This window comes from Salvelinus alpinus, chromosome 12, assembly GCF_045679555.1.
Source record: "Salvelinus alpinus chromosome 12, SLU_Salpinus.1, whole genome shotgun sequence".
In the NCBI taxonomy this organism is placed as follows: domain Eukaryota; kingdom Metazoa; phylum Chordata; class Actinopteri; order Salmoniformes; family Salmonidae; genus Salvelinus; species Salvelinus alpinus.
In genome coordinates, this window is record NC_092097.1 from 57,204,832 (window position 1) to 57,231,658 (window position 26,827).

Here is a 26,827-nt window from a genome sequence, read left to right on the forward strand (position 1 = left end):
GGAGGGATTGTGCGTTCCTGGTGTAACTCGGGCAGTTGTTGTTGCCATCCTGTATCTGTCCCGCAGGTGTGATGTTCGGATGTACCGATCCTGTGCAGGTGTTGTTACACGTGGTTTGCCACTGCGAGAACGATCAGCTGTCTGTCCTGTCTCCCTGTAGCGCTGTCTTAGGTGTCTCACAGTACGGACATGGCAATTTATTTCCCTGGCCACATCTGCAGTCCTCATGCCTCCTTGCAGCATGCCTAAGGCACTTTCACGCAGATGAGCAGGGACCCTGGGCATATTGTTTTGGGTGTTTTTCAGAGTCAGTAGAAAGGCCTCTTTAGTGTCCTAAGTTTTCATAACTGTGACCTTAATTGCCTACCGTCTGTAAGCTGTTAGTGTCTTAACGACCGTTCCACAGGTGCATGTTCATTAATTGTTTATTGTTCATTGAACAAACATGGGAAACAGTGTTTAAACCCTTTACATTGAAGATCTGTGAAGTTATTTGGATTTTTACGAATTATCTTTGAAAGACGGGGTCCTGAAAAAGGTCTGTTTCTTTTTTTTTTGCTGAGTTTATATACAGTATGAATGATCTACTAGAATTGAGACAACTGGTCTCTCTCCATTCAGTTATAGTTGATGATTAAATAGGCCTTATTCCATAGAGCTATTGGACTCACTGTAGCCAACTGTACCGTACTGTTACAGTCCCTTAGTCTCTAGTGCATTCTTCAAAAACCCACACCAGCAACTGAATACATTACTTGGAAAAATCCAGCATCTCAATTTCTCTATTTCGGACTTTAAAAAACCAGCCTCTGGGAACACACAACATTCCACGACATCATCACCATGAATAAGTGGAAATGACTGTTTTGTATTGAGATGTTCCTGTCTGTGTTCCTCTGCATTCAAAGTGCCACATTTTTCACCCAACTGAGCCAAACTGAGCTGTACTGTGCTAGCCTGGTTACTCATCCAGCCACCATATAGTTGCTGGGACTAGGCTAGCCTGGTTACAAATCCAGCCACCTTATAGTTGCTGGGACTAGGCTAGCCTGGTTACAAATCCAGCCACCATAGAGTTGCTGGGACTAGGCTAGCCTGGTTACAAATCCAGCCACCTTATAGTTGCTGGGACTAGGCTAGCCTGGTTACTCATCCAGCCACCATAGAGTTGCTGGGACTAGGCTAGCCTGGTTACTCATCCAGCCACCTTATAGTTGCTGGGACTAGGCTAGCCTGGTTACTCATCCAGCCACCATAGAGTTGCCCCATTCCTTTGGTCCAGAGAGAGATCAGTCAGCGTTATGCAATATGTCATTCAGACTCTGAGTGGAAGACAAGTTATTGTTGTGGTGACATGCTGCTGCTTGATGTGTTCTGGTGGACAGACACACAGACAGAGGGCTTTAGACTAGGTTGATGTGGCCTGGTGGACAGACAGGGGTCTAGACTGGGCTGATGTGGCCTGGGTCGAGGCTTCTTCTAGGATTACAGTTATTGGCTCTCTGACTGACTACCAGCAATCTCCTGACTGTTTGAAGAGACTGCCAGCCAGAGAGAGAGGAGAGGTCTGGAGATACTGACTGTTTGAAGAGACTGCCAGACAGAGAGAGAGGAGAGGTCTGGAGATACTGACTGGTTGAAGAGACTGCCAGAGAGAGAGAGAGGAGAGGTCTGGAGATACTGACTGTTTGAAGAGACTGTCAGTGTCACGTTCCTGACCTATTTCTGTTAGTTTTTGTGTGTTAGTTGGTCAGGACGTGAGGTTGGGTGGGCATTCTATGTTTTCTGTTTCTGTGTTGGTTTTGGGTTACCTGGTATGGCTCTTAATTAGAGGCAGGTGTTTGGCGTTCCTCTAATTAAGAGTCATATTTAGGTAGGCGTTGTCACAGTGTTCGTTGTGGGTGATTGTCTCCTGTGTCCGTATGTCTGTTCGTACCACATGGGACTGTAGCGTTTGTTTGTTTCGTTTCGATGTCGTCTGTTTTCCTGTACGTAAGTTTATGTTTAGTTATGTAAGTTTATGTTCAGGTTGCGTCAACGTCGTTTTCTTATTTTGTAGTTTGGAAAGTGTTTTGTTTCGTTTCGTGTGCCATCGTAATTTATAATAAAGATGGCTTATTTCCCTGAGCCTGCGTTTTGGTCTGAAGATCCTTCTCTCCTCACCTCTTCCGAGGATGAGGAGAGCGTCACCCGTTACAGAATCACCCACCAACAAAATGTGACCAAGCGGTATGGGAATGCTCGACGGAGCAACAAGGATTTCTGGACTTGGGAGGAGATCCTGTCTGGTAGAGGACCCTGGGCGCAAACTGGAGAATATCGCTGCTCTCGTGAGAAGAGTGAGGCAGCCACAGCCCAGGAGCGGTGGTTTAAGGAGGCAGCTAGGAGACGTGGATGGAAGCCGGAGATTCAAGCTCGAAACCGGAATTATGAGGGGACACGTCTTGCACGGAAGCCCGAAAAGCCCGTGAGTAACTCCCAAAAATTTCTTGGGGGGGGGCTAAAGGGTAGTGGGCCAAGGGCAGGTAGGAGACCTGCGCCCACTTCCCAGGCTAACCGTGGAGAGCGGGAGTACGGGCAGGCGCCGTGTTACGCAGTAGAGCGCACGGTGTCTCCTGTACGAGTGCATAGCCCAGTGCGGGTTATTCCACCTCCCCGCACTGGTAGGGCTAGATTGAGTATTGAGCCAGGTGTCATGAGGCCGGCTCAACGCGTCTGGTCTCCAGTGCGTCTCCTCGGGCCGGCATACATGGCACCTGCCTTACGCATGGTTTCCCCGGTTCGCCTACATAGCCCGGTGCGGGTTATTCCACCTCCCCGCACTGGTCGGGCAACCGGGAGTATTCAACCAGGTAAGGTTGGGCAAGCTCAATGCTCAAGAGTGCCAGTACGCCTCCACGGTCCGGTATTTCCGGCACCACCTCCCCGCCCCAGCCTAGTACCTACAGTGTCTACACTACGCACTAGGCTACCAGTGCGTATCCTGAGCCCTGTTCCTCCTCCACGCACTCTCCCTGTAGTGCGTGTATCTAGCCCGGTGCCTCCAGTTCCGGGCCCACGCACTAAGCTACCTGTGCGTCTCCAGAGCCCTGAACCCACTGTATCTTCTCCCCCTACTAATCCTGATGTGCTTGTCCTCAGCCCGGTGTCACCAGTGCCGGTACCACGCATCAGGGATAGAGTAGGCTTTGAGAATACAGTGTGCCCTGTCCCTGCTCCCCGCACTAGTAGGAAGGTGCTTGTCATTAGCACGGTGCCTCCAGTTCCGGCACCACGCACCAGGTCTACAGTGTACCGTATCCGGCCAGCGCCATCTGAGCCATCCGTCTCCCCAGCGCCGTCTGAGCCATCCGTCTGCCAGGAGCCTGCAAAGCCGCCCGTCTGCCATGAGCCTGCAAAGCCGCCCGTCTGCCATGAGCCTACAGAGCCGTCAGCCAGACAGGAGCCGCTAGAGCCATCAGCCAGACAGGAGCCGCTAGAGCCGTCAGCCAGACAGGATCTGCCAGAGCCGCCAACCAGACAGGATCTGCCAGAGCCGCCAACCAGACAGGATCTGCCAGAGCCGCCAACCAGACAGGATCTGCCAGAGCCGCCAACCAGACAGGATCTGCCAGAGCCGCCAACCAGACAGGATCTGCCAGAGCCGCCAGCGAGCCATGAGCAGCCAGAGCCGTCAGAGAGCCATGAGCAGCCAGAGCCGTCAGAGAGCCATGAGCAGCCAGAGCCGTCAGAGAGCCATGAGCAGCCAGAGCCGTCAGAGAGCCATGAGCAGCCAGAGCCGTCAGAGAGCCATGAGCGTCGAGAGCCGTCAGCCTGCCATGAGCGTCGAGAGCCGTCAGCCTGCCATGAGCGTCGAGAGCCGTCAGCCTGCCATGAGCGTCGAGAGCCGTCAGCCTGCCATGAGCGTCGAGAGCCGTCAGCCTGCCATGAGCGTCGAGAGCCGTCAGCCTGCCATGAGCGTCGAGAGCCGTCAGCCTGCCATGAGCGTCGAGAGCCGTCAGCCTGCCATGAGCGTCGAGAGCCGTCAGCCTGCCATGAGCGTCGAGAGTCGTCAGTCAGCCATGAGCTGCCTTTCAGCCTGAAAAGGCTAGATACCCAGAACTGCCCATCAGTCCAGAGCTGTCTCTCTGTCCGGAGCTGCCTTTCAGTCCGGAGTTGCCCCTCTATCCTGATCTCCCTCTCTATCTTTATCTACTTCTATATTCTTATCTATCCCTCTGTCTTGATTTATCTCTCTGTCCCGGTGTTGTCCTTATTAGATATGTTGTTAAGGGGATTTTGTGGGGGTCAAAAGAGGGTGGACATTCTTGGAGGGAGGAAGCTAGGATGGATTATGGTGGGGTGGGAACCGCGCCCGGAGCCTGAGCCACCACCGTGGTTAGATGCCCACCCAGACCCTCCCCTAGACTTTGTGCTGGTGCGTCCGGAGTTCGCACCTTGTGGGGGGGGTACTGTCACGTTCCTGACCTATTTCTGTTAGTTTTTGTGTGTTAGTTGGTCAGGACGTGAGGTTGGGTGGGCATTCTATGTTTTCTGTTTCTGTGTTGGTTTTGGGTTACCTGGTATGGCTCTTAATTAGAGGCAGGTGTTTGGCGTTCCTCTAATTAAGAGTCATATTTAGGTAGGCGTTGTCACAGTGTTCGTTGTGGGTGATTGTCTCCTGTGTCCGTATGTCTGTTCGTACCACATGGGACTGTAGCGTTTGTTTGTTTCGTTTCGATGTCGTCTGTTTTCCTGTACGTAAGTTTATGTTTAGTTATGTAAGTTTATGTTCAGGTTGCGTCAACGTCGTTTTCTTATTTTGTAGTTTGGAAAGTGTTTTGTTTCGTTTCGTGTGCCATCGTAATTTATAATAAAGATGGCTTATTTCCCTGAGCCTGCGTTTTGGTCTGAAGATCCTTCTCTCCTCACCTCTTCCGAGGATGAGGAGAGCGTCACCCGTTACAGTCAGACAGAGAGAGAGGAGAGGTCTGGAGATACTGACTGTTTGAAGAGACTGCCAGACAGAGAGAGAGGAGAGGTCTGGAGATACTGACTGTTTGAAGAGACTGCCAGACAGAGAGAGAGGAGAGGTCTGGAGATACTGACTGTTTGAAGAGACTGCCAGACAGAGAGAGAGGAGAGGTCTGGAGATACTGACTGTTTGAAGAGACTGCCAGACCGAGAGAGAGGAGAGGTCTGGAGATACTGACTGTTTGAAGAGACTGCCAGACAGAGAGAGAGATTGTTTTGAAATTTCTGTATGTGTAATGTTTACTGTTAATTTTTATTGTTTTCTTCACTTTTGTATATTATCTACCTCACTTTCTTTGGCAATGTTAACACATGTTTCCCATGCCAATAAAGCCCCTTGAATTGAATTGAATTGAGAGAGGAGAGGTCTGGAGATACTGGCTACCTATGTATGTCTAGTGTACCATTGACATGGACCATTCCGGTAACTATTCACATAATTACATGTCAATAAATGTGATTGACAAGCAGCTAAAAAAAAAACTATTGACAGCCTGTGTTCATTCACATCTGCAGTAGCTGAATAAGAAACCTGTCAATGTTGGTGTAAGCCCTTTTGAAAATGCATTCCTTCCTCAAACAGAAACACGGATCTACAGTAACACGACTGGATTGGTTTAGGACAATTTCAGGGGAAACCACACATTCACTTATCCTGAATAATGTCACAATCGGTGACTGTTGACTACTTCAACAAAGGAAGTAACAAGACATTCTAGAATGGTTTGGAACTTTGCTTTAATGACAGTTTGCCCGAGGAATGTAGGAGGATATTTCTGTGGTTTGGTTCGAATATGGATACTTCTGCTTCTGCTTCCTGCTTCTGCTTTTGCTACTTCAGGGTGGAGAGACCGATGGAGAGAGGGAGAAAGAAAGAGAGATGGGAGGGGAGATGGAGAGAGCTGTGTTGAACAAGTCTGGGTAGTTGTTATTGGACCGTTAACAAGCCCCTACAATCTGATGGGTTTTTATGGGCCAGTCCGTTCACACATGCACACAGACTGGTATGAAAGTTTGGATTTTTGATATGATTTGAAGTAAATATTTATCCTCATTTAAATCCTCCAGTAGTATGTAAAGCCTGCAGATAGCCTCCATGTGAAAAAGGTTCACTTGTCTGTTCAATCTGGATCTCGGTGTACCGTTTTCACACGTAACGTCTGAAATTACAACAAGATGTTATTTAAAGTTTTTTTTAGATTTCCTTGGAACATTTAACAAATAAGAAATTGAGAAGTTGATTATCAAATAGTGAAGTAAAAATGTATGGGCATTTATCCAACTCTTTGCCAGAGATCACAGAAAATCATTATGGCATCATTACTACGAGCTGACTTGCGTAGTTAAATTAAGGTTCAATGACAAATAAATGATGTTGTCTGTCCTGAAGTGATTATTTGGTTCACACGGTTGGTGATGCTTGATATTATAGCTTTGAAACCGGACATTCAGTCTGGTGACTCGGGTCATGCGAGGCTCTGGCAGGTCTCTGAAATGTTTAGTGTGGCGACGATGCGTGTGTGTATATGGTTGTGTGTGTAGTTGTGTGTGTGCTCCTTATTTAGTGTCTGTTTGGGTGTGTGTGTGTGTGTATGGTTGTTAATCTGATCACTGGACTAGTCTATACAGCGGCTGGAACTACTGGCTGAAGAAGTATTTGGTTTAATATCCGCAGTTCACATCTGTGATCTGAATATTGTGGACGTAGTTTAACGTCATAACATGAAGTCCCACCCAGTCTGACATGACTTCATGGGTTCACCTCCTACCAGACGTGACTCTATGGGTTCACCTCCTACCAGACGTGACTCTATGGGTTCACCTCCTACCAGACGTGACTCTATGGGTTCACCTCCTACCAGACGTGACTCTATGGGTTCACCTCCTACCAGACGTGACTCTATGGGTTCACCTCCTACCAGACATGACTCTATGGGTTCACCTCCTATCAGACGTGACTCTATATGTTCACCTCCTACCAGACGTGACTCTATATGTTCACCTCCTACCACATGACTCTATGGGTTCACCTCCTACCAGACGTGACTCTATGGGTTCACCTCCTATCAGACGTGACTCTATATGTTCACCTCCTACCACATGACTCTATGGGTTCACCTGCTACCAGACATGACTCTATGGGTTCACCTGCTACCAGACGTGACTCTATGGGTTCACCTCCTACCAGACGTGACTCTATGGGTTCACCTCCTACCAGACGTGACTCTATGGGTTCACCTCCTACCAGACGTGACTCTATGGGTTCACCTCCTACCAGACGTGACTCTATGGGTTCACCTCCTACCAGACGTGACTCTATGGGTTCACCTCCTACCAGACGTGACTCTATGGGTTCACATCCTACCAGACGTGACTCTATGGGTTCACCTCCTACCAGACGTGACTCTATGGGTTCACCTCCTACCAGACGTGACTCTATGGGTTCACCTCCTACCAGACGTGACTCTATGGGTTCACCTCCTACCAGACGTGACTCTATGGGTTCACCTCCTACCAGACGTGACTCTATGGGTTCACCTTCTACCAGACGTGACTCTATGGGTTCACCTCCTACCAGACGTGACTCTATGGGTTCACCTCCTACCAGACGTGACTCTATGGGTTCACCTCCTACCAGACGTGACTCTATGGGTTCACCTCCTACCAGACGTGACTCTATGGGTTCACCTGCTACCAGACGTGACTCTATGGGTTCACCTCCTACCAGACGTGACTCTATGGGTTCACCTCCTACCAGACGTGACTCTATGGGTTCACCTCCTACCAGACGTGACTCTATGGGTTCACCTCCTACCAGACGTGACTCTATGGGTTCACCTCCTACCAGACGTGACTCTATGGGTTCACCTCCTACCAGACACGACTCTATGGGTTCACCTCCTACCACATGATTGTATTCTCATTTCATAGGTGGCACATTAAAGTCTCCTTGTTTACACCTCTCCCATGAACAACACATTATGGGCTGTAAGCCTACAGGACTAAAATAATCTCCATCGAAAGGGCTTTTTTGTTGTTGTCCAGGACTAGTCTTAATCTGGGTCCGTGAATTCTGGCCCAATAAAGTGGAGTTTATACAGGCATATTAACATGTGTTCACATCTGTTTCCACATTTATCGGGGAATGGAATGTCTCATTTAGAATCGTGTTCCGTGATTCAGTTTGTGGACCGACATTCTGACGCTTGTTTCTGACTTGTTTTAGTTTAGGGCCAAGTAGCATTGCAGTTTGGTTAGATTTTTTGTTAATTCTTTCCAATGTGTCAAGTAATTATCTTTATTGTTTTTTCTCATGATTTGGTTGGGTCTAATTGTGTTGCTGTCCTGGGGCTCTGTGGGGTCTGTTTGTGAGCCCCAGGACCAGCTTGCATAGGGGCCTTTTCTCCAGGTTCATCTCTCTGTAGGTGATGGCTTTGTTATGGAAGGTTTGGGAATCGCTTCCTTTTAGGTGGTTGTAGAATTGAATTGCTCTTTTCTGGATTTTGATAATTAGCGGGAATCATCATAATTCTGCTCTGCATGCATTATTTGGTGTTTTAAGTTGTACACAGAGGATGTTTTAGCAGAATTCTGCATGCAGAGTCTCAATTTGGTGTTTGTCCCATTTTGTGAATTCTTGGTTGGTGAGCGGACCCCAGACCTCACAACCATAGTGGGCAATGGGTTCAGCGACGTGAGAGACAGGAAGTGTTTGGTTGGAGTCATTGCAGCTAAAGGGAGCACAACCAGTTGAGTGTTAGGGGGCAATTACTATGTCACCCAGGGGCATTGGGTGTTACATAACTTTGTTTATGAAATTGTTGTGTTATTTATTCACTCAGGTTCCCTTTATCTAATATTACTTTTCGGTTGAAGATCTGACAACATTGGCAGGTAGCCTAGTGGTTAGAGCGTTGGCCCAGTAACCGTAAAGGTTGTTGGATCAAATCCCCGAGCTGACAAGGTACAAATCTGTCGTTCTCCCCCCTGAACAAGGCAGTTAACCCACTGTTTCCCCGGTAGGCCGTCATTGTAAATAAGAGTTTGTTCTTAACTGATTTGCCTGGTTAAATAAAGGTTAAATTAAAAAGTATCCAAAATGTGCAAATATAGAGACATTTAGAAAGGGGTAGAGTAGGTAGCACACAGGAGGAAATGTTTCTCTGTTGAGATTAGTTCCTTATTTATTTCTAACCAAATGTAAAATGTTCCTGTTTTGATTAATTTAATAGAGTAAGTTACGTCTGATCTATACCAAATGAACATACCCCCTGAGTCCCTTCTCTGTTTCACACCTGGTAGTGTGGTGGATGGGACTACCAGCTCTCTGTAACCTAGAGGGCAACCAGTGGGTCCATCTCCTCTATAACACCCACCTGGTAGTGTGGTGGATGGGACTACCAGCTCTCTGTAACCTAGAGGGCAACCAGTGGGTCCATCTCCTCTATAACACCCACCTGGTAGTGTGGTGGATGGGACTACCAGCTCTCTGTAACCTAGAGGGCAACCAGTGGGTCCATCTCCTCTATAACACCCACCTGGTAGTGTGGTGGATGGGACTACCAGCTCTCTGTAACCTAGAGGGCAACCAGTGGGTCCATCTCCTCTATAACACCCACCTGGTAGTGTGGTGGATGGGACTACCAGCTCTCTGTAACCTAGAGGGCAACCAGTGGGTCCATCTCCTCTATAACACCCACCTGGTAGTGTGGTGGATGGGACTACCAGCTCTCTGTAACCTAGAGGGTAACCAGTGGGTCCGTCTCCTCTATACCACCCACCTGGTAGTGTGGTGAATGGGACTACCAGCTCTCTGTAACCTAGAGGGCAACCAGTGGGTCCATCTCCTCTATACCACCCTCCTGGTAGTGTGGTGGATGGGACTACCAGCTCTCTGTAACCTAGAGGGCAACCAGTGGGTCCATCTCCTCTATACCACCCACCTGGTAGTGTGGTGGATGGGACTACCAGTTCTCTGTAACCTAGAGGGTAACCAGTGGGTCCGTCTCCTCTATACCACCCACCTGGTAGTGTGGTGGATGGGACTACCAGCTCTCTGTAACCTAGAGGGCAACCAGTGGGTCCATCTCCTCTATACCACCCACCTGGTAGTGTGGTGGATGGGACTACCAGTTCTCTGTAACCTAGAGGGCAACCAGTGGGTCCGTCTCCTCTATACCACCCACCTGGTAGTGTGGTGGATGGGACTACCAGTTCTCTGTAACCTAGAGGGCAACCAGTGGGTTCATCTCCTCTATACCATGTTTGTTGTAGGGTGACAATGTCTGTATTTCTGATTTCTTTGATGAAATCTTTGTTCCTGCTCTTTAGGCTAAAGGCAGGTGACCTCTGACCTTGTATATTCCAGGATGAGGTAGTAAAAGCTTTCTCTCTCTCTGTCTGTTAGGATGCGGTACGGAGTTTGAGGCCGGTGAATGAGGTTTCTCTCTCTCTCTCTGTCTGTCAGGATGCGGTACGGAGTTTGAGGCCGGTGAATGAGGTTTCTCTGTCCATCTCCAGGTGAGTGTGTGTGTGCGGGTGTGTGCGGGTGTGTGCGGGTGTGTGTGTGCGTGTGCGTGCGGGCGTGTGCGGGCGTGTGCGGGTGCGTGCGTGCGTGCGTGCGTGTGTGTGTGTGTGTGTGTAACCAGGTCTCTGTCTATCCATCTCCAGTCGGACAGACACCGGTGTCCACGCCCTTGGAAACTCCGCCCACTTCGACCTCCAGCGGCAGAACGGCAAGCCCCCATTTGCTGAAGAGGTCCTGGTTGACGCCCTCAACTTCCACCTGAGGCCAGAGCCAATCAGGTGAGAGCACCTTTCCTTATTTGGTCTTTATTTAATTGAAACTGTGGAAGAGTCCGAATTCAGTTCAAACTAAATATTCCACTCTGGATTAATTTAAACAATCAATCAATTAACAAATCAGTCAATCAATCAATGAAACAGTTTGTACCACATCAGACAAAATAAGCAAATGGATATGCATTTGAAGGCTCTCTCTGGCAGAAAAGTCTTTGAAATATGTCCACAATTCACAATACCTGGTTGCATCAAGGTTAAATGAATAAGAATTATATTTAAATGCATAAAATAGTAAGGATTATGGATGTTGTGGTGACCGTATTAGCGCCGCACCGGCGGTCACGAGTCATGAAAGCAGTCAAATTCCATGTAACCGTTTAGTCACGGTGATTAGGCTTCTCCAAGCTCTGATGCTGCTGATGGTCATTAGTAGTCTACCAAACTTGCTAACTGCCTGGTACTCAGTACTCTATTGTCCCTCTAATCCCTCTGACATCGATGTAAATGTAATGGAACATCTAATCAAACACTTCATGAGAGCCCATGAGATCATGTTGAGCAACATTTCTATAGGCTATGCAATTGAGGGAGAAAACAGAGTGATGGCCTCTATTAAAAAGAGGAGTATCCCATCAGCTTTCTATAGGCTAGGCCTACTATATTTATTTCTCAACCTTCCTAATATTAGCAGGGCTTATAATGTGAAAAAATAACCTAATAATTTATTAACATTTTAAGCTAAATGTTCCGTCAGCCACACTGTGTAAAAAAAAAGAAAGAAAGGATGCTAGTGGTTGTATTCATTTGGGATCTATCGCATCTAACAACTGTCCCAGACTATGTTTGGAATATTTATTTCTCGCACAGAATAGAACAGGTCAGCTGTTGTACTATGGGGGATAGTAGATTGACAGGCTAGTGTTTTTGCTGTTCGTTAAGCCTACTCATCTGGTTGGCTGATGAAAGTAAATGTGGACAGTTCTTCCAATATCTTCAATATGCACCTCGGAATTGGATAAGGACGCGCGGAGTTGTGTCTGTCTTGTAGTCTGTGAGAAAGACCTGATCACGTGACGGAGATGATGTGATGGAGAGTGAGAGTCGCTTCAGATTGCGCAGCACTCCGGGTTGCAAAAGGCATGGATTTTTTTAGGGTGCATTTCGGCCGCAAGGGGGATGCCGCCGTGAAATCCGAGACATTATTAAGTGCTTGTCAAATTGTGAATGAGAGACTGATGACGTGTGTGTACAGCCTGCACAAAACACAAAGCAGAGCTCATGCCTTTCAAGCAACCTTTTTCAAATCATCATTAGATTCTCATCATGCAGCCAGCCCTACAATGTATTACAAATCAATACATATAGCCCAATGTTTATAGAACAACTAAAGTTACATTAATAACTGTAAATGAAGCATATAGGAGGACCTGTTTCTTTGTTAACCTCTCAACACAGAATAGCTGTCACGCCCTGACCATAGAGAGCCCTCGGGGTTCTCTATGGTGTAATAGGCCAGAGCGTGACTAGGGGGTGTTCAAGTCTTTAATTTCTATGTTGGTGTGTGTGTGTGGTCCCCAATTGGAGGCAGCTGATAATCGTTACCTCTAATTGGTGATCATACTTAGTGTGTCCTTTTTCCCACCTGCTATGGGGGATATTGTTGTGTATGAGTGCCTTATGTGCGCTACGTATTTCACGATCGTTATATCTTTGTTGTTTTGGAAGTTTCACTATCATTAAAATGTGTAACTCTACTCACGCTGCGCCTTGGTCCAATTATTCATACGACGGTCGTGACAGAATATCCCCCCTAGTCAGGACCAAGCAGCGAGCCCAGGAGGTGAAGGAGAGTTGGTCATGGGAGAGATACGACGGTCGTGACAGAATATCCCTCCTAGTCAGGACCAAGCAGCGTGCCCAGGAGGTGAAGGAGAGTTGGTCATGGGAGAGATACGACGGTCGTGACAGAATATCCCTCCTAGTCAGGACCAAGCAGCGTGCCCAGGAGGTGAAGGAGAGTTGGTCATGGGAGAGATACGACGGTCGTGACAGAATATCCCTCCTAGTCAGGACCAAGCAGCGTGCCCAGGAGGTGAAGGAGAGTTGGTCATGGGAGAGATACGACGGTCGTGACAGAATATCCCTCCTAGTCAGGACCAAGCAGCGTGCCCAGGAGGTGAAGGAGAGTTGGTCATGGGAGAGATACGACGGTCGTGACAGAATATCCCTCCTAGTCAGGACCAAGCAGCGTGCCCAGGAGGTGAAGGAGAGTTGGTCATGGGAGAGATACGACGGTCGTGACAGAATATCCCTCCTAGTCAGGACCAAGCAGCGTGCCCAGGAGGTGAAGGAGAGTTGGTCATGGGAGAGATACGACGGTCGTGACAGAATATCCCTCCTAGTCAGGACCAAGCAGCGAGCCCAGGAGATGAAGGAGAGTTGGTCATGGGAGAGATACGACGGTCGTGACAGAATATCCCTCCTAGTCAGGACCAAGCAGCGTGCCCAGGAGGTGAAGGAGAGTTGGTCATGGGAGAGATACGACGGTCGTGACAGAATATCCCTCCTAGTCAGGACCAAGCAGCGTGCCCAGGAGGTGAAGGAGAGTTGGTCATGGGAGAGATACGACGGTCGTGACAGAATATCCCTCCTAGTCAGGACCAAGCAGCGTGCCCAGGAGGTGAAGGAGAGTTGGTCATGGGAGAGATACGACGGTCGTGACAGAATATCCCTCCTAGTCAGGACCAAGCAGCGTGCCCAGGAGGTGAAGGAGAGTTGGTCATGGGAAGAGATACTAGGTGGATGCGAGATCCTTCCTTGGCGGGAGTCGCCGAGGAGTAAAGGAGGACAGCGACGACGCCGGGGGGGGGGGGGGGGGGCACAAGGGGCGGTCGGCCGAGCCGAGGAGGGATATCAGAGACCATCTGGGAGTCGATGGAGCAGTTGGAGGAGGGAAATCAGAGACCGTCTGGGAGTCGATGGAGCAGTTTGAGGAGGGATATCAGAGAGAGATGTTGGCTAGGAGTATGCTGCAGCGCAGGCGTTTTGAAGAGCGTGTCATCAGTCTGGTACGTCCTGTGCCAGCTCCACGCACCAGGCCTCCAGTGCGCCTCCCCAGCCCGGTATGTCCTGTGCCGGCTCCCCGCACTCGCCCTGAAGAGTGTGTCATCAGTCCGGTGCAACCTGTGCCGGCTCCCCGCACTCGTCCACCAGTGCGTGTGTACAGCCCGGAACCTCCAGCGACGGTTCACAGTCCAGAGCCTCCAGCGACGGTCCACGGCCCGGAGCTTCCAGTGACGGTCCACGGCCCGGAGCTTCCAGTGACGGTCCACGGCCCGGAGCTTCCTGTGCCATGGCTGGAGCCTTGTGTCCAGTCCTTGTGTCCAGTCCTCCAGTCCTTGTGTCCAGTCCCGCTCCATGGCCGGATCCACGGTCTGAGCGGGTGTTACGTTTCGCACCGAACCCGCCACCGACGCTAGTTGCCCACCCTAACCCTCCCCATCTAGGTTCAGGTTTTGCGGTCGGAGTCCGCACCTTTGGAGGTGGATACTGTCACGCCCCGACCATAGAGAGCCCTCGGGGTTCTCTATGGTGTAATAGGTCAGGGCGTGACTAGGGAAGTTTCTAGGTATTATATTTCTATGTTGGTGTGTGTGTGTGGTTCCCAATTGGAGGCAGCTGATGATCGTTACCTCTAATTGGTGATCATACTTAGTGTGTCCTTTTTCCCACCTGCTATGGGGGATATTGTTGTGTATAAGTGCCTTATGTGCGCTACCTATTTCACGATCGTTATATCTTTGTTGTTTTGGAAGTTTCACTATCATTAAAATGTGTAACTCTACTCACGCTGCGCCTTGGTCCAATTATTCATACGACGGTCGTGACAATAGCCGTCTCCCTCAAATCGTTTGGAGAAAATATTTATATTTTATTCAGCTTTGTTCAATTGTATTCTTCAAACTATAAAATAATGCCACGGACTTATAAGCTTGTCTGCTAATTGAACTTGTGTAGCTCACAACCCACAACCATTAGGCCTCATTAGCACCTAACATCAAATCAATAGTAAATCAAATCAAATTGTATTTGTCACATGCACCGAATACAACAGGTGAAACAGTGAAATGTTTACTTACAATCCCTTAACCAACATTGCAATTTTAAGAAAAAAAAAATACAAATACAAATAAGAAATAAAAGTAACAAATATAATTAAAGAGCAGCAGTAAATAACAATAGCCAGACTATATACAGGGGGTACCAGTACAGAGTCAATGTGGAGGCTATATACAGGGGGGTACCGGTACAGAGTCAATGTGGAGACTATATACAGGGGGGTACCAGTACAGAGTCAATGTGGAGGCTATATACAGGGGGGTGCCGGTACAGAGTCAATGTGGAGGCTATATACAGGGTATTACGGTACAGAGTCAATGTGGAGGCTATATACAGGGGGTACCGGTACAGAGTCAATGTGGAGGCTATATACAGGGGGTACCGGTACAGAGTCAATGTGGAGGCTATATACAGGGGGTACCGGTACAGAGTCAATGTGGAGGCTATATACAGGGGGTACCGGTACAGAGTCAATGTGGAGGCTATATACAGGGGGTACCGGTACAGAGTCAATGTGGAGGCTATATACAGGGGGTACCGGTACAGAGTCAATGTGGAGGCTATATACAGGGGGGTACCTGTACAGAATCAATGTGGAGGCTATATACAGGGGGTACCGGTACAGAGTCAATGTGGAGGCTATATACAGGGGGTACCGGTACAGAGTCAATGTGGAGGCTATATACAGGGGGTACCGGTACAGAGTCAATGTGGAGGCTATATACAGGGGGTACTGGTACAGAGTCAATGTGGAGGCTATATACAGGGGGTACCGGTACAGAGTCAATGTGGAGGCTATATACAGAGGGTACAGAGTCAAAGTGGAGGCTATATACAGGGGGTACTGGTACAGAGTCAAAGTGGAGGCTATATACAGGGGGTACTGGTACAGAGTCAAAGTGGAGGCTATATACAGGGGGTACTGGTACAGAGTCAAAGTGGAGGCTATATACAGGGTGTTACGGTACAGAGTCAATGTGGAGGCTATATACAGGGTGTTACGGTACAGAGTCAATGTGGAGGCTATATACAGGGGGTACCGGTACAGAGTCAATGTGGAGGCTATATACAGGGGGTACCGGTACAGAGTCAATGTGGAGGCTATATACAGGGGGTACCGGTACAATGTGAAGGCTATATACAGGGTGTTACGGTACAGAGTCAATGTGGAGGCTATATACAGGGGGTACCGGTACAGAGTCAGTGTGGAGGCTATATACAGGGGGTACCGGTACCGAGTCAGTGTGGAGGCTATATACAGGGGGGTACCAGTACAGAGTCAATGTGGAGGCTATATACAGGGGGTACTGGTACAGAGTCAATGTGGAGGCTATATACAGGGTGTTACGGTACAGAGTCAATGTGGAGGCTATATACAGGGGGTACCGGTACAGAGTCAATGTGGAGGCTATATACAGGGGGGTACTGGTACAGAGTCAATGTGGAGGCTATATACAGGGGGTACCGGTACAGAGTCAATGTGGAGGCTATATACAGGGGGTACCGGTACAGAGTCAATGTGGAGGCTATATACAGGGTGTACCGGTACAGAGTCAATGTGGAGACTATATACAGGGGGTACCGGTACAGAGTCAATGTGGAGGCTATATACAGGGGGTACTGGTACAGAGTCAATGTGGAGACTATATACAGGGGGTACCGGTACAGAGTCAATGTGGAGGCTATATACAGGGGGTACCGGTACAGAGTCAATGTGCGGTTAGTTGAGGTAATTGAGGTAGTCTGCACATGTAGGTAGAGTTATACACATAAGGACAACTCAGAGTATTTCAGGGAAAAAAAAGAATAGCATAGACTCCATTTTCTTCATATCATGTTTCTTTAGACCTGTCTAAAATAACTAATGGATTTATTGTGAAAGAGTAGGCTATATTACAATGGATTTATCAGACATTTTAAAATGGCTTGTAGGCTGTGATGTTAAATGTGTTTATGTTAATTAATGGTTAAGTACCAATGAGACCGACCATTTTATTAAACCGTTTATTATGGGGAGAGAGCATAAGCTGATTGAATAAATGTGATTCACCGCTTTTATTATACAGTCTGATCTCAATACACAGATGTACACGCAAGGTGCTGTGTGTGTGTGTGTGTGTGTGTGTGTGTGTGTGTGTGTGTGTGTGTGTGTGTGTGTGTGTGTGTGTGTGTGTGTGTGTGTGTGTGTGTGTGTCCCTACTCTGCAGTGTGTTGTTGCCTCATCTACTATGTAAAGCCCACAGACCTCAGTCAGGAGCTAAAAATAGACCTTTCAAATCAGGGATGATATTCTCTCTCTTTTCTCTCTCTCTCTTTTCTCTCTCTCTCTCTCTCTCTCTCTCTCTCTCTCTCTCTCTCTCTCTTTTCTCTCTCTCTCCCCTCTCTCTTTCTCTCTCTCTTTTCTCTCTTTTCTCTCTCTTTTCTCTCTCTCTCTCCTCTCTCTCTTTCTCTCTTCTGCCCTGCTCTCTTTAACTCTCTCCCTCTCAGATCAAAGTCATAAGCTCTTTTTTCAGACTGAAGTTTTTTTGAGTCATCAGCCTGGCTGAAAGTGAGGGAGAGGGAGAAGCTCCCGAGCATCGGAGCGTTAATCTAGAAAGCTGTGGGAACGTTTGGGAAGGGGATTCTCTATGTCTCTGGGGTGATAAAATCCAAACATCTCATTCCAAAATCATGGGGATTAATATAGAGTTGGTCCCCCCCTTTGCTGCGATAACAGCCTCCACTCTTCTGGGAAGGCTTTCCATTAGATGTTGGAACATTGCTGCGGGGACTTGCTTCCATTCAGCCACAAGAGCATTAGCGGATGTTGGGCGATTAGGCCTGGCTCGCAGTCTGCATTCCAATTCATCCCAAAGGTGTTCGATGGGGTGGAAGTCAGGGCTCTGTGCAGGCCCGTCAAGTTCTTCCACACCGATCTCGACAAACCATTTCTGTATGGACCTCGCTTTGTGCACGGGGGCATTGTCATGCTGAAACAGGAAAGGGCCTTCCCCAAACTTTTACCACAAAGTTGGAAGCACAGAATCGTCTAGAATGTTATTGTATGCCGTAGCGTTAAGATTTCCTCCACCAAACTTTACAGTTGGCACTATGCATTCGGGCAGGTAGTGTTCTCCTGGTATCCGCCAAACCCAGATTCGTCTGTCGGACTGCCAGATGGTGAAGCGTGATTCATCACTCCAGAGAACGCGTTTCCACTGTTCCAGAGTAAAATGGCGTCGAGCTTTACACCACTCCAGCTGATGCTTGGCATTGCACATGGTGATCTTATACTTGTGTGCAGCTGCTCGGCCATGGAAACCCATTTTCATGAAGCTTCCGACAAACAGTTATTGTGCTGACGTTACTTCCAGGGGCTGTTTGGAAATTGGTAGTGAGTGTTGCAACCGAGGACAGACAATTTGCGGTCCCGTTCTGTGAGCGTGTGTGGCCTACCACTTCGCAGCTGAGCAATTGTTGCTCCTAGACGTTTCCACTTCACAATAACAGCACTTACAGTTGACCGGGGCAGCTCTAGCAGGGCAGAAAATTGAACTGACTTGTTTGAAAGGTGATGGTGCCACGTTGAAAATCACTGATTTCTACAGTAAGGCCATTATACTGACAATGTTTGTCTGTGGCTGTGTGCTCGATTTTATACACCTGTAAGCAACGGGTGTGGCTGAAATAGCCGAATCCATTAATTTGAAGGGGTGTCCACATACTTTTGTATATACAGTACCAGTCAAAAGTTTGGACACACCTACTCATCCAAGGGTTTTTCTTAATTTTTTACTATTTTCTACATTGTAGAATAATAGTGAAGACATACAAACTATGAAATAACACATATGGAATCATGTAGTAACCAAAAAAGTGTTAAAGAAATCCAAATATTTTTTTGATTTGAGATTCGTCAAAGTAGCCACCCTTTGCCCTGATGACAGCTTTGCACCAAAAGTTCACCTTGACTTGGAAGAGTTCCAGTATTGTGTTGGATAGTCATAGCCAGCTAGCTAAAATAGCATCCTCTGTTAAAGCCAGCTAGCTAAAATAGCATCCCTCTATTTTTGCAGGGTGTTTCAGTAGGCTAAACTAGCTAGCTGCATTTGCTAGCTAAGTAAAATAAACTGAAAGTGAAAAAATATCTATCACTCCAGTGTTTAATTGCTATATTGTAATTATTTCGCCACTATGGCCTATTTATTGCCTTACCTCCCTTATCTTTACCTCATTTGCACACACTGTATATAGATTTTTCTATTGTATTATTGACTGTATGTTTGTTTATTTCCATGTGTAACTCTGTGTTGTTTGTGTCGCTTTGCTTTATCTTGGCCAGGTCGCAGTTGTAAATGAGAACTTGTTCTCAACTAACCTACCTGGTTAAATAAAGGTGAAATAAAAAAATAAAAAGGAACATTGAGTTTTGTCCTCAGAACAGCCTCACTTCGTTGGGACATGGACTCTACAAGCTGTCGAAAGCGTTCCACAGGGATGCTGGCCCATATTGACTCCAATGCTTCCCAACAGTTGTGTCAAGTTGGCTGGATGTCCTTTGGGTGGTGGACCGTTCTTGATACAAACGGGAAACTTTTGAGCATGGAAAAACCCAGCAGCGTTACAGTTGTTGACACAAACCGGTGAGCCTGGCACCAACTACCTGTCCCCCAGAATCACCCGTGGTTTATTGTCCCCCAGAATCACCCGTGGTTTATTGTCCCCCAGAATCACCCGTGGTTTATTGTTCCCCAGAATCACCCGTGGTTTATTGTCCCCCAGAATCACCCGTGGTTTATTGTCCCCCAGAATCACCCGTGGTTTATTGTCCCCCAGAATCACCCGTGGTTTATTGTCCCCCAGAATCACCCGTGGTTTATTGTTCCCCAGAATCACCCGTGGTTTATTGTCCCCCAGAATCACCCGTGGTTTATTGTCCCCCAGAATCACTCGTGGTTTATTGTCCCCCAGAATCACCCGTGGTTTATTGTCCCCCAGAATCACACGTGCTTTATTGTCCCCCAGAATCACACGTGCTTTATTGTCCCCCAGAATCACACGTGCTTTATTGTCCCCCAGAATCACACGTGGTTTATTGTCCCCCAGAATCACACGTGGTTTATTGTCCCCCAGAATCACACGTGCTTTATTGTCCCCCAGAATCACACGTGCTTTATTGTCCCCCAGAATCACCCGTGCTTTATTGTCTGTCCCCCAGAATCACACGTGCTTTATTGTCTGTCCCCCAGAATCACCCGTGGTTTATTGTCTGTCCCCCAGAATCACCCGTGGTTTATTGTCTGTTCCCCAGAATCACCCGTGGTTTATTGTCTGTTCCCCAGAATCACCCGTGGTTTATTGTCTGTTCCCCAGAATCACCCGTGGTTTATTGTCTGTCCCCCAGAACCACCCGTGGTTTTATTGTCTGTCCCCCAGAATCACCCGTGGTTTATTGTCTGTCCCCCAGAATCACCCGTGGTTTATTGTCTGTCCCCCAGAATCACCCGTGGTTTATTGTCTGTCCCCCAGAATCACCCGTGGTTTATTGTCTGTCCCCCAGAATCACCCGTGGTTTATTGTCTGTCCCCCAGAATCACCCGTGGTTTATTGTCTGTCCCCCAGAATCACCCGTGGTTTATTGTCTGTCCCACAGAATCACACGTGGTTTATTGTCCCCCAGAATCACCCGTGCTTTATTGTCTGTCCCCCAGAATCACCCGTGCTTTATTGTCTGTCCCCCAGAATCACCCGTGGTTTGTCTGTCCCCCAGAATCACCTGTGGTTTGTCTGTCCCCCAGAATCACCCGTGGTTTATTGTCTGTCCCCCAGAATCACCCGTGGTTTATTGTCTGTCCCCCAGAATCACCCGTGGTTTATTGTCTGTCCCCCAGAATAATCCGTGGTTTGTATTGTCCCCCAGAATCACCCGTGGTTTATTGTCTGTCCCCCAGAATCACCCGTGGTTTATTGTCTGTCCCCCAGAATCACCCGTGGTTTATGGTCTGTCCCCCAGAATCATCCGTGGTTTGTCTGTCCCCCAGAATCACCCGTGCCTACCGGGTCCCCGGTGGGTTCCATGCCCGTTTCCGCGCTGTGTCTCGGACGTATGTCTACCGGCTAGCCACGGGCGTCACTCATCACTCCTGCACGCCACTGACCGATGCTAACCTCTGCTGGGGGTTACGACACATGTGAGTTACCCTGGCAATCGTGTGTGTGTGTGTGTGTGTGCGCTGCATGGCTCAGTATGCAAACCACATGTAGGGGGGAGACCCCAAAGCAATTCCTACCAGAGCAGCTCAGGAATCTGTCTCACTCACACTAAGACAATAGAGTTTGCAATACATGAATAATGAAGGCAAATAATACACGTAGTGTAGAGAATCAGCAAATTAAGGCGTGGAGCTATCTGACCCAGACAGACACATGAAGTGGAGCTATCTGAACTGACGCAGACAGACTGACAAAAGTCAGGATCAGAGCGGGGGGGGGGGGGAGAGGACGAGCAAGAGAAAGAGGGAGGAGACAGAGAGAGAGAGAGAGAGAGCTAGAAAGGGAGAAATAGTGAGAGAAAGAAGGAGATAGAGAGGGAGAGAAAAGGGGATAGAAAGGGAGCGAGAAAGAGAGCAATGAGGGAGAGAGAGAGAGAATAACAAAAGAGATGTTAGAGAATGGAGTGGTTTATGTAACAGGGAATGGGGAAAGTTGTAGCGTGAAGCGTTTAATCTCAAGAGTGTTTTTTCCCTCCTACCTCTACTCCCCTCGTCCTCCTCCCCTCGTCCTCTCCTCTTCCTCCCCCTTCGTTTCCCCCCCCTCCTCCTCTCCTCCAGCCTCCCCTCTTCTTCTCCTCTCCTCCCCTCGTCCTCCCCTCGTCCTCTCCTCTTCCTCCCCCTTCGTTTCCTCCTCCCCCCCCTCCTCCTCTCCTCCACCCTCCCCCTCCCCCTTCGTTTCCTCCTCCCCCCCCCTCCTCCTCTCCTCCACCCTCCCCTCTTCTTCTCCTCCCCTCGTCCTCTCCTCTTCCTCCCCCTTCGTTTCCTCCTCTCTTCCCCCTCCTCCTCTCCTCTGCCTCCCCCTTCGTTTCCTCCTCTCTTCCCCCCCTCCTCCTCTCCTCCCCTCGTCCTCCTCCCCTCGCACTCCCCTCGTCCTCTCCTCTTCCTCCCCCTTCGTTTCCTCCTCTCTCTCCCCTCCTCATCTCCTCCCCTCCCCTCTTCTTCTCCTCTCCTCCCCTTTTCTTCTCTTCACTTTGTTGGGAAAGTAGGCCAAAATAAGCTGCAGGCTTATACAGATGCAGAACAACACCCACGCATGTATGTGTCTCTATCTCTCTCTCTCTCTCTCTCTCTCTCTCTCTCTCTCTCTCTCTCTCTCTCTGTCTCTGTCTCTGTCTCTGTCTCTGTCTCTCTCTCACTCTCTCTCTCTCTCTCTCTCTCTCTCACTCTGTCTCTCTCTCTCACTCTGTCTCTGTCTCTCTCTCTATCTGTCTCTCCCTCTGTTGCTCTCCCTCCCTCTATTCCCCTCTCCCTCTCTCTCACATTTTCACTCTCCAATTCTCTCTTGTTTTATTTCCCTCAGCCTCTATCCATCCCTCCTTTCATCTCTCTCTCTTTTTCACTCCCACCTCTCTCTCTCTCTCCCTCCCTCCCATCCATAAGTAACCCTGGTATTCAGCAGAACAGTGAGTGAACACTACAGGGCTGTGCCTGAAAAAAAATGAAATAAACATCTTAGTTGACCAATAGGCCTCTGTTCTTTTGACCCAATCAATTGGTCAAAACATCCTATGTGATTGATTATATAGTCCGGACTGTAACGAGCACCCGTTGTGTCTCTCTCCTCCCGGGTGCAGGGACCGCCACAGAACATCAAAGTGTTTATTGTCCGTGTTGCTGAAGCTGCAACATAATTCCAGCCATTTTCTGACTGAAAAGTTCTGTTACCCGAAAATCCCTAATTTGTCTTAGAAAAACATTCCCTATTACATCAACCCTTGCTCTCTTTACGTGACACATGTATGCACGTGATCAAAGACCTATTATTACCAATTTTACGAACAACGAACATTGGTGATGTAATTATTACTCCAGAATGCCTGTTATTCCAGAGGACGATTCGGGCGGGATTAGTTTTTTTCCCCAAATTGCACCCCCTGTAATTATTATAATATAATTTTTTAAATATATTGACAGGTGTTTATTCTAGGCGTGAAGACATGTCCAGGTGATAGTGACACGCTGATAACTTGGTTCCCAAGTTTCTAAACCATACCGAACCATATTTCCTATATTGTCGCCATAATATTTGAATTGAGGAAGTGTCATCATGATCATTAGGGTGTTTTAGCGATCCGCAGCACATCCTAAATGCCCCCCAGCTTTCAGATGGGAGCTAAACAGTGCAAGTTCACTTGAGATGCATTTTTTAAGGCTTTTACGGATGAGAAAGTGAACTTATCATTTACAAACGTTTAGGTCAGTTGTATGCTGCTGCTTTGCCATCTATTATTAACAGCAAGGGGTCGCATTAAAGAGGCACAATATTTTCTACTGATGCATTTGCCAATATTCAGTTCATATATATATATATATACACAAACCGAAAGCATTCACTGTGAAAGTTGATGAGCTTCATGTAGGTCGTTCATATACAGTTTATGCATAGCGCTTTGTTCGATTTCTCAAATCTGTTATTGTTTTCTTGCTCAAACCTCGAGCAACACCTGTCAAACTCAGACTTTTCTCTCAAAACACAGGGATGTCGATTCGCCCCCCCAGGACTAATATTATCAGAGGACTTTGGAGTTTGCCACCCCCCCAAAAAACAGTAGGTTATTTTGGCTGGAATTGTTATTCTCCTGCCATGTAAAAATTTACTGACATAGCAGATTCGGACGGGACTAAAATGACAGATGTGGTGTTTTGTGCTTGTGCATATAATGACATTACCCGACCTCCCCCAGTAAAACGAATCCCGTCCGAAGAGGGCACAATAGGGCCTGACCTATAGCATAATCATAATCACATATAATTACATTACCCGACCCCCCCCCCAGTAAAACAGATCCCGTCCGAAGAGGTCACAATAGGGCCTGACCTATAGCATAATCATAATCACATATCATTACATTACCCGACCTCCCCCAGTAAAACGTAAAACGAATCCCGCCCGAAGAGGGCACAATAGGGCCTGACCTATAGCATAATCACATCAATAAATTGGTTCCAACAAACTCTGAACACTATAACACACGGGAAAATGGCAAAATGGATGCAAAGGACTTGACAAATAACTCGAAACAGGGGAATGTTTACTGAGGAAGTCAGATGTGTGGAATAAATGTGATTAGTTGTGGAAAATACTGGAGATCAAGAAGAAGGTAAGGAACAAGCGCCGCGGGCATATTATGTCATGCCAAACAGGTGCTGTATAGATTACAAAATCATTTTTCTGACTGTTTGGAACAACACAAAATAAATTATAGGCGAACCAGAGAGTCTGTTGTAACAATTTTAGTTTGTTTTTGCTAAGCCTTTATTACAGCAAAGACTAAAAACAGTCGCATTCATTTGTGAATGCAATTTCCCGAAATGGAACGGTTTATTTAATGTTTAAGCTAATTATTCAAAGCTCGTTTTTATTTGATCTTTAAACTAAAATGCTTGATTCGATTTCAAATCATAAATGATTATAAATGCTGTGTGAAGACATGACCAAATAAATGATTGATTGATACAGTAGCCTATATAAGTATTGAAATACATTGCATTTCTAAGTATTCAGACCCCTTGACTTTTTCCACATTTTGTTATGTTACAGCCTTATTCTAAAATGGATTACATTTATTTAAAAAAATCCTCATCAATGTACACACAATACCCCATAATGACATCACAATACCCCATAATGACATCACAATACCCCATAATGACATCACAATACCCCATAAATAAATAAAAAACAGAAATTCCTTTTTTACATAAGTATTCAGACCCTTTGCTATGAGACTTTAAATTGAGCTCATGTGCATCCTGTTTCCATTGATCATCCTTGAGATGTTTCTACAGCTTGACTGGAGTCCACCTTTGGTAAATTCAAATGATTGGACATGATTTGGAAAGGCACATACCTGTCAATATAAGGTCCTACAGTTGACAGTGCTTGTCAGAGCAAAAACCAAGCCATGAGGTCAAAGGAATTGTCCGAAGAGCTCCGAGACAGAATTGTGTCGAGGCACAGATCTGGGGAAGGGCACCAAAACATTGCTGCTGCATTGAAGGTCCCCAAGAACACAGTGGCCTCCATCATTCTTCAATGGAAGAAGACTCTTTCTAGAGCTGGCCGCCCAGCCACTCTGAGCAATCGGGGGAGAAGGGCCTTGGTCTGGGAGGTGACCAAGAACCCGATGGTCATTCTGACAAAGCTCCAGAGTTCCTCTGTTGAGATGGGAGAACTTACCAGAAGGAGACTAGTCAGGATCGAGGCAAAGATGAACGGAGCAAAGTACAGAGAGATCCTTGATGAAAACCTGCTCCAGAGCGCTCAGGACCTCAGACGAGGGGCGAAGGTTGTTGTCCTTCCAACAGGACAACAACGCTAAGCACACAGCTTCGGGACAAGTCTCTGAATGTCCTTGAGTGGCCCAGCCAGAGCCCGAACTTGAACCCAATCTAATTTCTCTGGAGAGACCTGAAAATAGCTGTGCAGTGATGCTCCCCGTCCAACCCGACAGAGCTTGAGAGGATCTGCAGAAAAGATTGGGAGAAACTCTGCAAATACATTTGTGCCAAGCTTGTAGCATCATACCCAAGAAGACTTGAGGCTGTAATCACTGCCAAAGGTGCTTCAAAAAAGTACTGAGTAAAGGGTCTGAATACTTTTTAAATTTGTATTAATTAGCAAAACATTTTACTTTGTCATTATGGGTAAAAACAACTATTTAATACATTTTAGAATACGGCTGTAACCTAACAAAATGTGGAAAAGTCAAAGGGGTCTGAATAATATCCGAAGGCACTGTAAGCCTAAGTAAGTTATGGTATTAAGACTGAACAGGATGCCCTCTTAGACCTACAGCTCCATGGTGGTTATACTTCCGATGGCATTGAGGAGTACATCAGTCACTGGCTTTATCAATAAGTGCATCGAGGACGTTGTTCCCACAGTGACTGTACGTACATAGCCCAACCAGAAGCCATGGATTACAGGCAACATTCGCACTGAGCTAAAGGGTAGAGCTGCCGCTTTCAAGGAGCGGGACTCTAACACGGAAGCTTATAAGAAATCCCGCTATGCCCTCCGACGAACCATCAAACAGGCAAAGCTTCAATACAGGACTAAGATCGAGTCTTACTACACCGGCTCTGACGCTCGAAGGATGTGGCAGGGCTTGCAAACCATTACAGTCTACAAAGGGAAGCACAGCCGAGAGCTGCCCAGTGACACGAGCCTACCAGACGAGCTAAATAGCTTCTATGCTCGCTTCGAGGCAAGCAACACTGAGGCATGCATGAGAGCATCAGCTGTTCCAGACGACTGTGTGATCACGCTCTCCGCAGCCGATGTGAATAAGTCCTTTAAACAGGTCAACATTCACAAGGCCGCTGGGCCAGACGGATTACCAGGACGTGCACTCCGAGCATGCTCTGACCAACTGGCAAGTGTCTTCACTGACATTTTCATCTTCTCCCTGTAATACCAACATATTTTAAGCAGACCACCATAGTCCTTGTGCCCAAGAACACTAAGGTAATCTGCCTAAATGAATACCGAACCGTAGCACTCACATCTGTTGCCATGAAATGCTTTGAAAGGCTGGTCATGGCTCACATCAACACCATTATCCCAGAAATCCTAGAACCACTTCAATTTGCATACCGCCCCAACAGATCCACAGATGATGCAATCTCTATTGCACTCC

The 26,827-nt window shown here is 47.5% G+C and overlaps 1 protein-coding gene across 3 annotated transcripts in view; it reads left to right on the forward strand.

The window, feature by feature from the left end:
* pusl1 (pseudouridine synthase like 1) overlaps window positions 1-26,827 on the forward strand; it is a 46,142-nt gene that overhangs the window by 2,500 nt on the left and 16,815 nt on the right. The window contains exons 3-5 of one of the 3 annotated variants that reach the window (XM_071336917.1): window positions 10,421-10,533; window positions 10,684-10,818; window positions 20,955-21,104. In XM_071336917.1, coding sequence (XP_071193018.1) covers window positions 10,421-10,533; window positions 10,684-10,818; window positions 20,955-21,104 — 398 coding nt within the window. The remainder of the gene's footprint in view (window positions 1-10,420; window positions 10,534-10,683; window positions 10,819-20,954; window positions 21,105-26,827) is intronic. The other 2 variants (XM_071336918.1, XM_071336919.1) reach the window with 2 other exon arrangements.